Raw genomic sequence first — 16,272 nt, forward strand, 5'->3', positions numbered from 1 at the left:
ACGTGCGACGAGTTGTTTCTTCAGATTTTACTTTAATGGTTAAAATGACAAACTTGAACAGAGAGACATTTAAAAAGACACGATCAGAGTCAGGAACATCTTTCAGTTTAGACACGTTCCCTGGTCTGAACAATGAAACCCAGTTCAGATGTATTCTGTATCATCAGACTGGATTAAAAGTTAAGACACCTTAAAAAACATTTCACGACTTACCAAAAACATCAAGATGGACGATTGTTAAATGGGACAAGAGTCAGACAAAGAACATTTACATTTATGACAGCATATATGAACAATGAGTGAAAAGTTTGTTAAAAGAAAGCAGGATGAGATTGTCAGACATCACTACACATGCACAGGACAAAAGCAGCAATCCTACTTTGTCCACAGGGGGCGCCAAAGTTGTTCCTCACAGGAGGTATAAATGCTGGTAAAAGAAAGAAAAGTATTTCATCATCCATTTGTGCACACTTTGTTCCCGACTTTTATCAGACATTTGCCTCCTGGTCGATGAGGGGGTTAAGGTCCAGCTTCGTCTTCTCCAGAGCTGCAGACTTAGCCCGCCGAGAGGGGCGCACCATGGAGACGGACTCTGGAACATTTTCTCCATCGCTGCAGCCGCAACAAAATCAAAAACAAAATGTATGAATTTATATTATTTTAGTTAAGGATTGTATAATTTGTATGTTAAATGATTAGTGATAAATATATATTTAGACAAGTTTAGATAAATAAAGTGTAGGCTTTGTATGTTTAAAAATAATAAGTGTGGTTTACAAGGCATTGACAATTCATTACATTAAAATATATGCCTACATATTTTCTTTTTACTAAAAAAGCTTCATAAAGAGTCAAACAGTTTGGCTAGTTTGAACTGTGATTGTCATAATGCATTTCTGCAGAAAAAGATAAAGTGACTTCAAATCAGAACATTTTGACCGTTTTTTTTTCCCATTAGGCCTACATGCGTTCTCTAAAGATACATTTTTTAATATTTATCTAAAAAAAACACATCTTGAGCATTTCTGTGATTTCTGCTGACGGATCACTCACCTCTCCTCGGACGACTCTGCCCTCCTGCTCGGCTTTCTGCCCGTTCTGGGCGCGCAGACTTTCCTCTGACCTGCGCACACAAACACTCAGGTTACCTCAAAGCTGCTGAGTCAACTCCTTCACTCAGGTAGACGAGAGAGGAGCTCTAAAAATATAGTGGAGAGCCGTATCAACAACTGCAGCATTCAGGTGAGTGTGCAGAAACCTGCGTTACCTCTTTTGGCTCTCTTGGCAGATTTCGATGGATCGTCTGCTGCAGCCTCTGTGGAAAGACGGCAAAGAGAAACCTCGTGTTATTACAGTTCCTGTCTTCTTAACTTGACAAAAGGAGTGAGGTGTTTAATCCACTTAGCAACATTCTAGTAGTAATGTCTAATCCTTTGAGAGGGAGAGTGTGTGGAGTAAGTCTACTCTGAAGACATCTCATTACGGATGCTAAGCTGGATGTCAGGCAGGCAGTTCTACAGACTGTCACTGTGTTTGCATGTGTACCGTCTGCGTTGACGTCCAGGGGCTGTAATGCGCTGGCGTTAAGGAGCTCCGCCTGTTCTTTTGAGTCCACGAGCTGAGACACCATCTTCTCCAGAGCACGGAGACAGTTGCGATCCTTCACCACCTGGAGGAGAGCAGCAGTGATGAGGAGTATGTACTTATACAGATACAGTATATAAAGTGCATTTTAAACTACTGACATGGCAGTGAATGTCTTTCTATTGGTCCAGCCTTAAACACTGCGTCGACATTGGTTTGATGCATTTCCATGACAATTTGAACAGCCATTTATGAGAATATTATAAACCCTTCAGCGATGCCCTTAAGATTTTTGCGATGACCCCCTGACTGACTAAGTGCCCCTCCTGTTGCCTTGTATCTCTCCCCACTCAGTTTGTCTTCAGGTAGAAAGGGGCGGGGCCACTTCATTTGATGTCATGCTCCTGGGTAGACTGGGCCTGTTATATTTTTTAAGCTGGCATCTCAGTCTTTCTTTCTCTCTCTCTTTTAAACACTACATTTGGTTACAGCAAAGATTAGAAATAAGTGACACATTTGCAAAGACATTAGAAGGTACCACTTTGTCCACAGGGGGCGCCAAAATCAACACAAACCAAAAGTGTCTCACAGGAGCTTGAACGTAATCGTCCAGTCAAAATTTAGGAGTGATCAGCACATTCTTCCAAAACTAAAAATACATTTCCATCAGCCTCAGCTGCATGATGTGTCGGTCCTGAACAGTGTATGTTGGCAGGCTAAAACATAAAACAGAATGCTAACACATCAGCACACTAGCATAGTCATTGTGGCTTTGTGGTAGCATGCTGATCTTGAAATGCTTTGCCTGAACTCAGCCTCCTCTAGCTGCTGGCGTATATGTGTGTATGTGGACTTTGTATGTACCTGTACAAGCTGCTGCAGCAGCGTCTGCAGGTCTCTCCTGACCGTCTCGTCTCGGCTGAGCTCCAGGTTGCTCAGAGTCTTGGCATAGAGACGCACCTCGGGGGCTGTGGGGTCTTTCAGCATCTCACCACATATCCGTACAGCCAAGAAGTCATGGACACACACCTCCTACAGACACAAGCCACAAATATACCCTCAATTTGTTTGGTTCATTACGCATCATGAACATACACTGAAGCATAACAGGAAACATTCAGACAGTAACTGTGGAAAGAAAAAGCAATATGAGGAGAAAGCTTAGGGGCCTCATTATAATACAAGCACTAATGAGGAATCTCAAATTAAGCCCGGCCAGATTGATCAGGGAGGATTTGACGAGCTCACATCGCTCTCGGTCTCAGTAGATGTTTTATTACCTCTGTATTGGTGGAGGGCTTAATAAGCGCGGTGGGACGGGTCAGCTCCACCAGGAGCTCGACCACGTTGTTAATATCCACCTCAGCTAGTGGAGAGGTGGCCGGGGCGTTCATAAGAGTCCGAACAGTCGGCAGGAAACTCTCCTCCAAGACCTCCTGGTGGGCCCTGAAACAAAGATTGAATCCATGTTAGTTTGTAATGAAGACCTAATAACTTCACGGAGGCCAGTTATCACACCGAGAATTATCAATATGCACACCTAGCTGACTCAACAATTCAATGAAGTTATCCTCGCTCGTCCTCACCAGAATCACAAGTCAGTTAAACATATACAGCAGATGTATCAAAAGACACTTTGATACTCCCCCCTGAGTTAACCAGCACTGAGGACGGATGGCATCCCACAGGAGCAGCACTGTTTTGGAGTGTTTTTGATCTAGAAAATAAAAGCTGTGTGTGGGCTGTGTCAGCTTAAAGAGGCGTATGGAGCAGAGCAACATGTAACCACATTCAGCTCAGAGGAAGGGACGTGACCCTGCGAGGAGGACCGGGGGCTGCTGGTGCTACAGTCAGCCAACCAATCAGAGATCTCCTCTGACTTTTAAAGGTCTGATTTTAATGATGAGTGATTTGAATTGTATCAAGGTTTTTATTCTTATTCCTGCAATTGTTGAATGTCTTGGTCTGATAAATACATTTGGAGGTGAGGGGGCAGCTGCTGTCGTTAAGATTTAACAATTTCTTTTTTTTTGTCAGCTCCTAGAATCAGAATCAGGTTTTATTGCCAAGTACATTTACACATACAAGGAATTTGACTTGGTGTATTGGTGCTAAACAATTAACAAGGAAGAGTTGCTACTAGATGCTTACAATAAAGTATTTATTTATCTTGTTTACCTGCAGACGCTTTGATCCCGCTCAGTCACAAACGTGACACAGTTCATCACAAAAATAACCAGACAAGATATGCTTCAACTAAACTTAAATAAATCGTGCTCAATGTTGACCGTTTTCTGAGCCTTACCATAAAGGCTTTATATGAATTTTTTTTGATCCAGCAGATGTCGCCCTTGAGCACCAGCATGAAACCAAAACAACTCGCGCTGCATTGTTGTGTTAGCATGCTAATGCTAGCGGTCTTTATTCTGCTCGTATCTTCACACTGCATGTAAATTTACCTGAAATGAGCGTGATCTAGAAACACAGTTAAGCAGTGAGTACAGTATGTTATTCTTCTTTTCTCTAGTCCCTCAATTAAACAACTTTTATACACGAGGGGAGGAGTCAGCCGGCCGTCCGGGCGATGTAAACAAAGTGAAGATAAAACTCTGAAAACATCACAGACAGTGGGACTCGGGTGTTACACCATTGTAGACAGTCATGACTCACAGAGTTATTTTCAGAGGATATACTTGATTTATATTATATTTAAGTGTGAAGAATCACATATGAAGACTTTAAGACAGGTCGACTAGTCTGAATTTAAATGTCTGTATAACCGACTAGGAAGTTAGTCATCAGGAGTATCCCAACCAATTTTAAAGGAACGAGGACATCAAAAAGACCTCATAGCTTATTGTTTGTATTTGTGTGTGTGTGTGTGTGTGTGTGTGTGTGTGTGTGTGTGTGTGTGTGTGTGTGTGTGTGTGAGATTGACCTGCTCTCGCGGGCGTAGAGCTGGAAGAAGACTCCAAGGCAGTGTCGTAGTCGGGTGTCGTCCTCGGTGACAGGATTGTACCACAGCAACACCAGACGGGAGAGCATCTTGGCACTGGACATACGGCCGGTGTAAATCAGTTTAGCCAGACCCTCTGCGGTCTCTGTGCGCAGGTCAGACACCTGAAACCCAAGAGGATATTAAAAAAACTGTCTCCAGCTGTTTCACATATTAAAAAGAAAACATGCATGCGTTTGTTTTTTAAGTTTCACCTCGCTGTCCAGGAACTCTGAGAGCATCACGATTATACTCTGTGAGGTTTCCTCGGGGGTGTCGCCCTTCTCCTCGGTCACAGGTGCGTCCTCTTCCTGTCTGTCCGGGGACTGAGAGGGCGGGGCGGTCTGAGCGGCAGCCGAGTCAGAGAGCAGCTCGAAGCCGAACAGAAGCAGCAGGTCGATGATCGCCCGCAGAGCGCTGATACGGATCTTTATCTCATCCAGCTGGGCGATCTAAAAAAAAACACACACATAGCAACATATACAAATCAATAAAAACACATTTAAAAACACGCTACAGATCTGTGGATTATCTCGAGGACGCTGTTTCTGTTGAATGAAGGTCTGAATGTTTAACATACTGCAAACGTCACTCACTGCCCTTTAATTAGAAATACATCATGACATCTCAGCTGCAGAGATCTTAAAAAACTGCAACTCCTACATGTTGAAAGGATATTTCAGGTCATTCAAATGTAAAACCTTCTCGTTACCTGTAGCAGCAGCACCATGTGTGTTTTGGCGAGCTCCCGGCTGTGCAGGGTGCATGTTCCCAAACACACCACGGCCATGTTGCGGACAGCTGGGTGAGCGTTTGCTATACAGGGCAGGACCTGACAGAGAGGGGGACAAATGGTTACAACTTGTATTCGCTTCAACCACTACATACCGGTACATTGATTAATGTCTGACGAGATGAAAGATCAAAAGAAATGGCTGGGATTAAATCAAGGAGTTTTTCTTAATTAATTTAAATGATTTAGTGTTTTTTTAACAGACTGTGTGGTATTCAAAATGCATGCAGAAGGGAGAGTATATATGTTAAAAAAAGAAATGTGCCATGATGCATTCACAAGCATTAAAGGAAATATGTCCTCTGACAGGCCGAGGAGGTAACTTGGTTCTTTATATTTCTTATCAAACTAATTGCAGCTTCTGATATCCACTGGTTATCCACTGTGACGTGGGTTAAATATAGGATGAAGAGTGTGCAGTGTAGGTCTTTACCAGAGAGGACATGAGGGCACTTATGGTTGGACCAATCCTCGTCTTGATGCTCATCTGCTTCAGCAGCTCCGCACACATTGTGAGACACCTCAGCAGAGTCTCGGGGTCGTTCTGAAAGACAGAAAAACAAACTAGAGTCAGGATCTTTTCTCTGCATTTTAATCTATAGGAGGAAAATGTGTAAGAGGTGCAAAGAAACTGCAGTTCCTCAAGTGTCCACTAGAGAATGGCTTTATGAAGACAAGGAATCCCTCTTAGGTCCCAGATTAAAATGTTAATTTAACAACAGAAATCTAAATGTTTACAGCCTGGTAACTCGTCCGATTTGATTTTATCAAACCTGAGACATAAAGATAAATTTGTACAATTAGGGGCGTGGCTTAGTTGAGCTGTTTGCCAGAAGGCTAGAGGCTAGCCAAAGCTAGGTTGAGAGAGCATTTCCAATATGAGCGCCACCATTGGGCTTTGAAACGCCTCTTTACAGCCGATGGATGACATCACTGAAATCAACACCATGTTTTATACAGCCTGTGGTGAGTGTGTGTGGTTCTTTACCTTCTCAACGCGGGTCTCCTTGTCAGCCTGCTGGCTGCTCGCTGCGATCTCCTGGATGACGTTGTTCCTGCGGTTCTCGAGCTCTGTGATGGTGTCCTTCAGGCCGGCAGCACGGCCGAAGTCCTGCGCCGCGATACAGTCCTCCAGGGTTTGTTTGGCCTCCATGATACGTACCTTCACCTCTGCAAGCTGGAAGAGGAGAGGAGGAGGGGGGAGGAGGAAAGCAAATTGAGTTGGGGACATGGGAGCCATTCCTTAGATAAAAAACACTCCAGAGGATTAATGACTGTTGAGATGGGAAACGACACCTCCATCAACAATAAAAACAACAACAGCTGAGGGTTTGGGACGCGTTAGAACCCTCTAGAGTTCACAGTACTCGCTGAAAAGAAAGAGAGGGAGAGGGAGTAGGTGCACAGATGGTATGGGAGCTAAACACCTGGGATACGACTGACTTCCTTGGCAGCTGTTTGGCCTCCAAGATATTACAGGCATTCTTCAGTGCTTGTTTGAAGATGAAGGATTGAGACAGGTCGGTGACTGTACCCGTGCCCAAAGTTGTGAGCATCCCCTCTGTGCATATTTGTGTTCATAGAAAGAAGCTGCCTTTCACAGAGTCAGCCAGATCAGTGTGACTTGAAAAACAAAGCTACCTACTAGTCATGGATACACCAGACAGAGTTCAGATTATAACACACACATAATAAGATCTTTCCACCTCACTTGTTTAAAACGTGCTGTGGCTCCAAAAAACAAAGCATCTGTGCAGCTGGAGGCGCAGAGAGATGGACGAATAGAAACGGACAGACAGAGGGAGGAAACAGAGCGAGCATCTCAGAACTGAGAGCGCTGAGATGCCGAGAGCTTTTTTTTTTCTCTTCTCTTTTAGAATCTGTTAAGTTTGAATAAAAATGTTTTGATTATCTGTAGCACGTTGTAAAGTCGTCAAAAACAATTTTTTATTTACTTTTCGATACTACATGTTTTTTAAAACGTTACAATCTCTGTTACTGTAACGGTGGAAAGAAAGGAAAAGTACAGAAGCTTTAAAAAACAAAAAAAAGTTGTATTTTAAAAGAGGGACCGTCTAAATTGCACAAACACACACATTGCCAACGTTTTGTGCAATTCAGACAGTCTGCAGGAGCTTGCTTGCAATTTTTGGCAATAAAAAAAAAAGACATTGTGCAGTATCGGGTGTCTAAGATTTCTATTTTTGTTGCCTTTGTATCAAACAGGTATCGATATTGTTTAATTCATATGTAGTACTCAAACCACCGTGGTGCAGAGTAGTGTGAGTGTGAATGATCCCCAAGTAGCCTGAAGATAATTCTAAATCCTCTCACGAAGAGGAGATATATTGTTGCAATGTGCCGAACAGTTGGTGTTTTCATGCGTCCAAAAAGCAGCGGGCTGATTGAGAAGGATTAACTGCTTGATGATGCCGTCTGTATGCAGTGTTTGTTACCGACCTGGACCTGCTGCCGACGGCTCTCGTTCTCATCCACAGGCACGCTGGTCTCCGTGATGGGCTCCCTCACATCTGAGATGATCTCTGCCACCTGGTCGAGAAACGGGTTAGCTCATTTTAACATCAGTCTGAGCGATAATGACACCGACTGCTGAATCAAAAAACAAACTTCATCTGTAGGTTTTTCATTCCTGACTAAAGTTAAGGGTTAGTAGTAAAGTGTAACTCACAGTCTGTATGCGTCTGAGGTCATCCAGAATAAGGGCGAGAAGTTTCTCGGTGAGAAGGGAGACCAGGGAGGAGGGAGTCTGAGGGAGAGCCAGCATCTCCTGCAGAACGGCCAACACCCTCTTTCTATACGATCCAAAAAAACACGACGAGTCGGAATTAAAAACACTCAGAAGCTCACACACACACGGCAGATTTCAAGGTGATGTTTGAATCCCACTTTCTAAAATGTTGCTAACACAATCGTGCGTCTCCTCTGATTCCTACCTGCCGCCCTCCTCGTTGGTGTCCAGACACCCGATCAGATGGATGAGCTGCTGTGAGATGAACTCCTTGGTCATGACGAGCTCCAGCTGGTTAAAGTCGGCCCTCTGTTCCTCGGACAGCAGAGGCACCGTCTTCAGATATCTAAAACAGCAAAGAGTCAGATGTAACAACAGCTCTCAGAGTGCAGTCACAAACGAGCTGAGGCTTGTCATTGGGTACGGGAATCACAGTGATGCAATTAAGAGCACATCACAAAGCAATATCAGACGCAGTGCTGCAGATGTGCAGCACGTTGTTAAGCCTGCACCAGCACTGCCTGCTAGCCAAAGCTATAGCAACATTAGCCATCAGCTAGCCCCAGACAGATCTATACATCTGTGCAATTAATCTAAATTAATGAGAAGCCGGTTTATTTTATGAGCAGATAAATGCATCAAGCATGCCACCCTGTTCAAGCAGATTTAAGGAGCCATCACTCCACATCTATACATTTATTAAGAAGGCTTCCATATCGAGAGGAAGAAGGTGCATAAAATGTTGTTTTTAAAGTCAACACAGGAAGTCTTATATCTGAATGTCATCCTCTGCAGCTAAATTGAAATCAGTCATGATCTTAAGGGTCATTGGTGGATTTTCACTTGATCACAAACAATCAAATTAACTTATATTACATTTTCTTCGGACTTATTTTTTTGCTGGATGGTTTATATATCGAGGTCACACACTTTAATGTAATCATCAGCGTTAATTTGAACTCAAGCAGAGGTAGGACACACGGTTACATACGGAGAGCGCTCCTCAGAGAACACCCGGCCTCCGCTCAGACGCCTGAGTGACAACATGGTCATTATGTCAACGGCATCCAAAGCATCACAAAGTACCTTTAAGTAGTCAATCCTATATATGAACAGATTACTATAGGTTCTAACAATCAGTCGCGCTGGTCTTTAAACAGCGGTCAGGTCAGGAGCACATATTGAACTTTCTTCATCGAACAAAATGTGAATTAAAGCTTGATTTGTGAGGCTGAAGCACACTGATGTTAAAGAAGCCTTCTTAGAACAGAATTTGAGTTTGCCTTGACATTTTTTTGAATTCTTAGCTGCTAAGGAGAAACGAGAACATACAGAGGTGAACTGAGAACTAAAAACACTTCTAGAAAAACTGAGGAGGAAATACATTTTATGGGACAACAGATGGAAATGAGCTAGTTAGCTAAATGTGGTACAAAGCATCTCTTCTCTTCTGAGACTAATGATTTTTTCTGATTCAAATAAACGATTAAACTAAACTAACATTTTATGTGTGGATTTATTTATCTGGTTACCTCATGTACATAAAGTCGTAATACAAAACATGAATGGCTTTGCATAATTATGAAGCGTGCTTAGTTTATAAGACAGACAGAGTCCGGAAAGAAAAGATAAGAAGAAAAAAAGACAGATATTTTACTGACTTTGTGGCTTATTTAGAGTCATTTTAGTCACATACAGACAGAACACTCCGGGAATTCTCCATAATAAAGACTGTCCACGTCGTGTGCTCATGCATGAACTGTACCGTGCCGAAGCGCACCTCTTTGAAGCGTGCCAGAGCCAAAGGAAGTGTACCGTGCTTGAGCACAGATCGGAGCACTCACACTAGTCAAACGATCTGGACTTTGGGGGTGCAGCGTGCTTAAGCAGGCTACAGATTGCCTCGTGTAAATCTCGATCAAAATAATCATCGTTATGATAATCGAGTCGCTCTATTTTAACCTCTTCTGTAACTTCAATGATTGACAGATCATTGCAATTATTCTTTACTTAGTTGTATACTTTCTGTGTTGTGGTAATCCAGGGGAGAGAGATGATTCAATCTTTGTTTGCCCCTTTTGTCTGCTGTTTTCATCCCTTCTTTTGAAATGTATTGTACAAGGAATTATGTACATGATATATTATATATGATTCTCCTCTCCTGTATATGTGTGGGCTGTTGTTAAAACCACAACACCTTGTTTTTCCTTTATTGTAAGTGACAATGTTTAAACATAAATAATAAAAAATGTATCACAAAAAAAAAAAAGTAGACAATGACGATGTGATCCAGTGAACTGTCACTTCTCTCACCCGTAGAGGTAGTCGGCGTAAGTTGCAGCATCAGGCAACACTTGCTCCAGCATTTCATCCCCATCGTCTCCTTTCTCCTTGATGAACTCACACAGAGCTCTCCAGTAAAGCACAGTCTCACAGGTCACACAGTCCACGGGGATCAGCTTCCTGTTGAGGAAAAAAAAAACCCTTACAATGTCTGACCTCTAACCTCTAGTATTGATAACGTCACATGAGAGAGGAGAGGGCCGGGTGTACCTGTTGTCGAGCTGCACCCGGTTCTGCAGAAGTTCTTCAGCAGGCGTTCCTTTGAAAATGGCTTTCAGCGTGTCCATGGCTGTTTGCGAGCAGTTTTCGACGTCCAGCCTGTGGAGCAGCTCTATGACGTTACCGTCGAGCCGCTGCAGCCAGGAGGGCAGCAGGCGGGAACACACCACATCCCTCACGGCTTCTACAGCGCACACAGCCGGTCCCCGGGCACGAAGGGATTTAAAGGCACAAAATGAATCACTATCAAAGAAACTGACTCAGGGTTCCTGTCATTTTCATTCAAACATTTGAAGAAAATCACTTGTTTCAGCTACTCCAATGTAAGATTTGACACTTTTTTAAAGATTTATTTTTGGGCTTTTTGTGCCTTTAATAGAGAGATAGGACAGTGGATAGAGCTGGAAACCAGGGAGAGAGAGTAGTAATGTCATCCCATAATAAAATCAGTATATAACTGAAGATCTGCAGTGTTTTTTAACGCTTCTTTACTTTTCCATAGCATCAACCATTAAAACAACGGAGATATTAATGCATCATTTTCAAATATGTGGCATCAAAAAGTATCAAGGTATCGAACATTTTGACAACTTAAGTCAACACACACACACACACACACAGAGAGAGAAGATGGATATTACCTGAAGTGTCACGGAGGCCCTGCTGCAGCAGACTCACTCTCTGTGCGATGGTCAAAGCTTGGATGTGAACTTTCTCAGACAGAACCTTAAACAGAAAGAAAAGAGCACAGTTCAGAACTAACAAACTTTATTTAATATGAATCTACATGTTGATTACTAGCCATGTGTGTTTTTATATCTACACCAGATCACTTGACGTCGGGTGTACCTGGTAGGCGAGCTTGCGGACGTTCTCTTTGATGTCCCGGGTGCGTTTCAGGACTTTGGGGAGGGTGCGAGGAGACATTGCAATGCAGGAAAGAACGGCGCGCCTCACCTCGGCATTTGAATCGTTTTCCAGAATCAACATGTACGCTGAAAAGGGGGAGGGGCAGAAACAGAGTACGGCACAGAGGAGTCATTTTAATGAGAAAAATATAAATTGGAACAAGTCAAAGTGATGTTAAAGGCTACTTTAGGTTTATTTAAACAGCATATTTCAGCAACGAGGCAATTCAGAGATGCAATATTCTTAAGTGTTGGACATATATCTCTACTCAAAAATAAATTCTGCTTAAAACAAAAGTTGTTGCAATCTACAAATCATGACATTTCTGCAGATACATTACACATAAAGCATGCATTGTGCAAGAAAACACAGGCAGTAGAACAATGACACAAACCATTGATGGTGGGACAGTCGGGATCCTTTGGCTGTTGTAGGCGGGTCATGGCCAAAGCAGCCTGAATCCTCACGTTGGGGAACTTGTCGGTGACGCGGACCAACATGGCTTGGTGGATGCGATCGAAGAGGTCATCGTCGATCTGGGCGTTCTCTGCCATGCTGCCCAGCAACTTGTTGATGAGCTGGCACACGCGGAAACGTACCGCGTGGCTGCTGGCCTTGTGAGACTGAGAAGAAAAAAGGAGGGTGTAAAATGCATCGGTTCAGAAAAAGGGGAGTGAAGAAGGTTTGCTTCAAACATTCATATATCACAACATCGAGCTCTTTTCATCCCTTTACACACAAAGAAAAACTGTCTGCAAGATAAATTCTTGTGTAAAAACATGTTTATACCTCCAACAGGAAGTTGAAGATGAAACTCAGAAAAGGATGATCATCCTCGATGTCTTCATCCTCCTCCTCCTCCTCTTCCTCCTGCTCCCCTTCCTCCTCCCCCGCTTTAGGTGGAGACTGGAAACTTGTGGCAAAACGTGCGACAAACTCGATGACGTTTTCAACCGTGGGCTCACGCTTGTAGACTATCATGGCGTACTTCATGTAGTGGACAAACTCTTCGTGGAACAGCGTCTTGTCCTCGAGCTGAAGGATGTCATCGATAACAGGAAACAGTCATCAAAGTTTAATGTAGAAATTAATTAGAAATAAACTTTCTTTGTTGGAACGTAACTCCAACTAAAGGGGCGATTTGAGTCTTAAAAGTTTTCTGTTTGTGACTTTGTTTATATTATAGTAAGACCAAGTGCGTGTGATTACGTCAGCGGATAAAAAAATAACACGCCATGGATTTAACCAGGTGAGAAGCTCGATGAGATTAAAATCTAGTTTTCTACTGCGTGTCCTGGACAAGCAGCAGAGTCATCAAAGCCCCTCTATCGGGTTCAGGTTAGAGGTCCAGTGTGAAGTGTCCACTGTTGGGGATTTGGGGTCCCATGTCATCTGCTGGTGTTGTGCAACTCTACTTGCTTAGTTGTTTTATTTGTCTCTTAAGAGGTGAGGTCCCGTGTATAAGCCTGTTGGCTGCTTGACCTCTTCTGACACACCTTTTATATTTTAGTTAATCCTATGGGATGTATTCTTATACGTGTGCTAAATAAATAAATAAAATTGGTCCACTGTGTTTAATCATATCCAGACTGAACGCGGCGGTCTACCAGGAGATTTTAGACCACTTCATGTTTCCGTCTGCGAACAAGCAGGACTGGACACCTGCCCATAACGCCAAAACTACAAGTAACTGGTTTGCTGAAAGTGGTATTACTGTCCAGCTGAGTACAGATGTGAATCTCGACACCTTTGAAATGATTTATCACAATTTTATAAATAATATTTACATCCCTACTTATTGCAAAAACATTAAACATTTCACTTTATGTGTAATGTATTATAATAATAATAATAATAATAAAGTTTATTTATATAGCGCTTTTCGCAGACAAAGGTCACAAAGTGCTTTACATCAACAACAAAAAAACAAGAATATAACACAGTATGTTATTTAACCTTTATGTTTACTGTGTGCATGATAGTTTCTGTACAACTGTGAATGTTCAGAGTATATTTGTAACAACTGCAGCTCTGTTTTTGGCTCCTCAAGTATTTAATGAATACTGTTTGCTCTCTATCATTGCTCTTTGCTGCTCTAATACTGTACATTGTGGGATACATTTTGATCCATATTTTCCCAGTTATTCTAATTGTATTAGCTTCACCTGTACATATAAAGGTAATATATGGTCCATGAATACATTAGATATCAACTTGTAGAGGTTACCTTGCAGTATCTGCTCTTCAGGCTCGCCACCAGCTTCGCCTTGTTATTGTGGCCTCTCTGAGCGCGCTGAAACGCCTCTTTAATCTCCATTTCGTTGTCCGCAGTCATCTTTCCTCCAAAGAAAACAACAAACAAAGTCAGAATCACTCAAACAGTCGTATGAGCTTTCCTTACTACAACAACAACAATTGCTAAATGTTTACTAAACGCTAACGGCAGCAGCCTGTAGGTCCCCGGTGCCTCGTTAGTTAACGTTACCTCATCAGCCCCTCCTCGATACAACTCACACAGAAAACATCATAAACGAGCTAAATCACGAGGGATTAAGTTCACTAAGTGTACTAGATACACGCTGCTTTGTTCCTTTTTTGGACTTGTCACGATTAGATAAAGTATTAATGAAATAATTAAACGTAAAATACGTTTTAGTAATGTACCTCTCCTTTCGTTTTCTTCTCACAACACTGCCGCCTGTTTTCAAAATTCAACTGACGTTTGTTCTCGCGAGAAGTGAGACGAGAACTCGTACAGCTCACGTCATGAGGAACAGTCTTGTTTTTTTGTTTTTTTTGCATTTCAAATAGGTATTTAAACTGTTTGACAAATCACAAATTGCTTTGAATGCCTGTTTTATATTTATATAAGATATATTTTTTTGCTGATATGAAAATGAAACGTTTTTCCTATAAATATTTTGTAACACTGTGTGGATATTTGGATTGTAAATACACTGGGATTGTTATTCATTTAATGTAGGTGAAAAATAAACTGTAGATACTCGTTTGTATATTAGTTGTAAACAATTTGAGCTTTTCTTGTAATAATATATGAACCAATAGAAAGTGATAAATTGGAATTGGACATATACATCTTACTTCTACCTACTCTTTTGTTTTCTTTGCTTATTATTATCTTGTTTACATTTTTGGTTCAAAATAAAATCTTTCATTCAAAGCTGCACATTTAGACAAAAGACAAAATAAAACATAACCAAGAACAACAACACACAAATGTATAATAACTTTAAATAAATCCCCCAAAAAATACATTAACATGGAATTAATACCATTAAATTAAAAAGAACTACACATGTGGGGGTTTAATCGATCTCTCGTTTTCTTGTATTATAGGCTTTTATTTATTTCTCTGAGCCCTGAGTTTAGTCTGTTAGGAGGCTCTTATATTATCAGCTATACAGCCAATTAAAAAACATGATTATTTTTTAAATTAACAAATATTGTCAGGCAACAGGGGGGGGAAATTTAATAATTATATATTGTTTTCCAGCTAAAACAACAACAACATCAATAACAACATTACCCTTGAAAGAGCTTTTCAATTGAGAATTTGTCTGCCTGTCTCTGTATCCATTATAACTGAATACTTTAAGTTATGGATTTGGGTCGTTCAAAATGAGCTTTCTGTTAATATTATAAACATGATATTTAGATAAAAGCATAGAAATCAAATCCCTTTTCAACAGGACAGAATGTATTGTTCTTTTCTGCCCTTTGACCCTGATTCTCATTCATTGTGCCGATATATTTGTATCTCCTCTATAAAAAGTGTTTATAAATATCTATAAAGGTTCTAACTGCAGAAGTTGTGAGACAAAAACATGAACATGACATCACACTTTACATCATATAAAAATGTGGTTTGTTTGCATCATTTTTTATTTGTCAGTAAAACTCGGTGTGGATTAATTTCTGTATGAAAAATAAATCATCATTCCCTCTAACACAGCCTCTACCTCTAACCTGCCCACATTTCATGATCAATATTTGGGTCATATATATTGGTATCAAGATGTCAAGGGGTCACAGAAGACAGCTCACGTGTCTCCACATGGCAAACGAGGCACCTGCGATTGATGGCACCAACAGCCTTCTATCTCTGGAAATCAATTTATCACGGAGGATTCTCTGTCGGGCTTGTGCTTAAGACCGGCGCGTGTGGGCGTAGGATTATCTGAGAGGTGTATTATCAAATTAAATATGTATGATTGTGGATGTAAGGGCTGAAAGTCTCTCCATTAGTCCTTACACCTGATATGTCGGCGTAAAGACACTAAAAGGCGGCCTCTATAGCGCTTCTGCAAATCCTCCTGCACAGCTTAGTGATCCTCTAAATGCTTACAAGAACAATATAACACTAATCGGACATGCAAACATCAAACTAACATTTCTTATTTCATTAGAGTCATCCAGCGACATATATAATACATATTTATCCATTTAGACCTTGAAGTAAATGTGACACCACAGCATTATCCCGCTGTGACCCGCTGGATTAGAAACATGGGCAGAGCAGACAAATCCCCCGACGGATTCCCCGATCCTCTAAATCCCTGATTATGTAGCCGTACACATTTGATTGATTACTATTTGTTTGGACACATTCTCCAGTGAAGGCTCCAAAATCTGTGTGAAAATCCTTCCATCAGTCTCCTC

General features: G+C 41.6%; 1 protein-coding gene across 3 annotated transcripts; it reads right to left on the bottom strand.

Annotated features, from left to right (window-relative positions):
- Positions 1-12: 12 nt before the first annotated feature.
- On the bottom strand, positions 13-14,336 carry ncapg (non-SMC condensin I complex, subunit G). 3 transcript variants are annotated; one of them, XM_061061849.1, is made up of 22 exons: positions 14,257-14,336; positions 13,820-13,927; positions 12,382-12,627; positions 11,987-12,215; positions 11,533-11,678; positions 11,325-11,409; positions 10,675-10,867; positions 10,435-10,584; positions 8,327-8,467; positions 8,062-8,185; positions 7,833-7,922; positions 6,361-6,549; positions 5,806-5,916; positions 5,292-5,411; positions 4,795-5,031; positions 4,523-4,704; positions 2,865-3,030; positions 2,449-2,616; positions 1,546-1,669; positions 1,268-1,315; positions 1,054-1,123; positions 13-612 (listed from the first exon to the last, which is right to left on the bottom strand). In XM_061061849.1, exons 2-22 carry the CDS (start codon positions 13,925-13,927, stop codon positions 489-491), a joined length of 3,051 nt encoding a protein of 1,016 aa, XP_060917832.1. In that variant the 5' UTR covers positions 14,257-14,336; the 3' UTR covers positions 13-488. The 3 variants fall into 3 exon arrangements, with proteins under 3 accessions (XP_060917832.1, XP_060917842.1, XP_060917852.1); XM_061061859.1 differs by having other exon boundaries at positions 13,820-13,932; positions 14,257-14,302; XM_061061869.1 differs by lacking the exon at positions 14,257-14,336 and adding an exon at positions 14,078-14,100.
- Positions 14,337-16,272: the final 1,936 nt, after the last annotated feature.

The sequence above is a fragment of the Labrus mixtus genome, chromosome 2 (assembly GCF_963584025.1).
Source record: "Labrus mixtus chromosome 2, fLabMix1.1, whole genome shotgun sequence".
Taxonomy (NCBI): domain Eukaryota; kingdom Metazoa; phylum Chordata; class Actinopteri; order Labriformes; family Labridae; genus Labrus; species Labrus mixtus.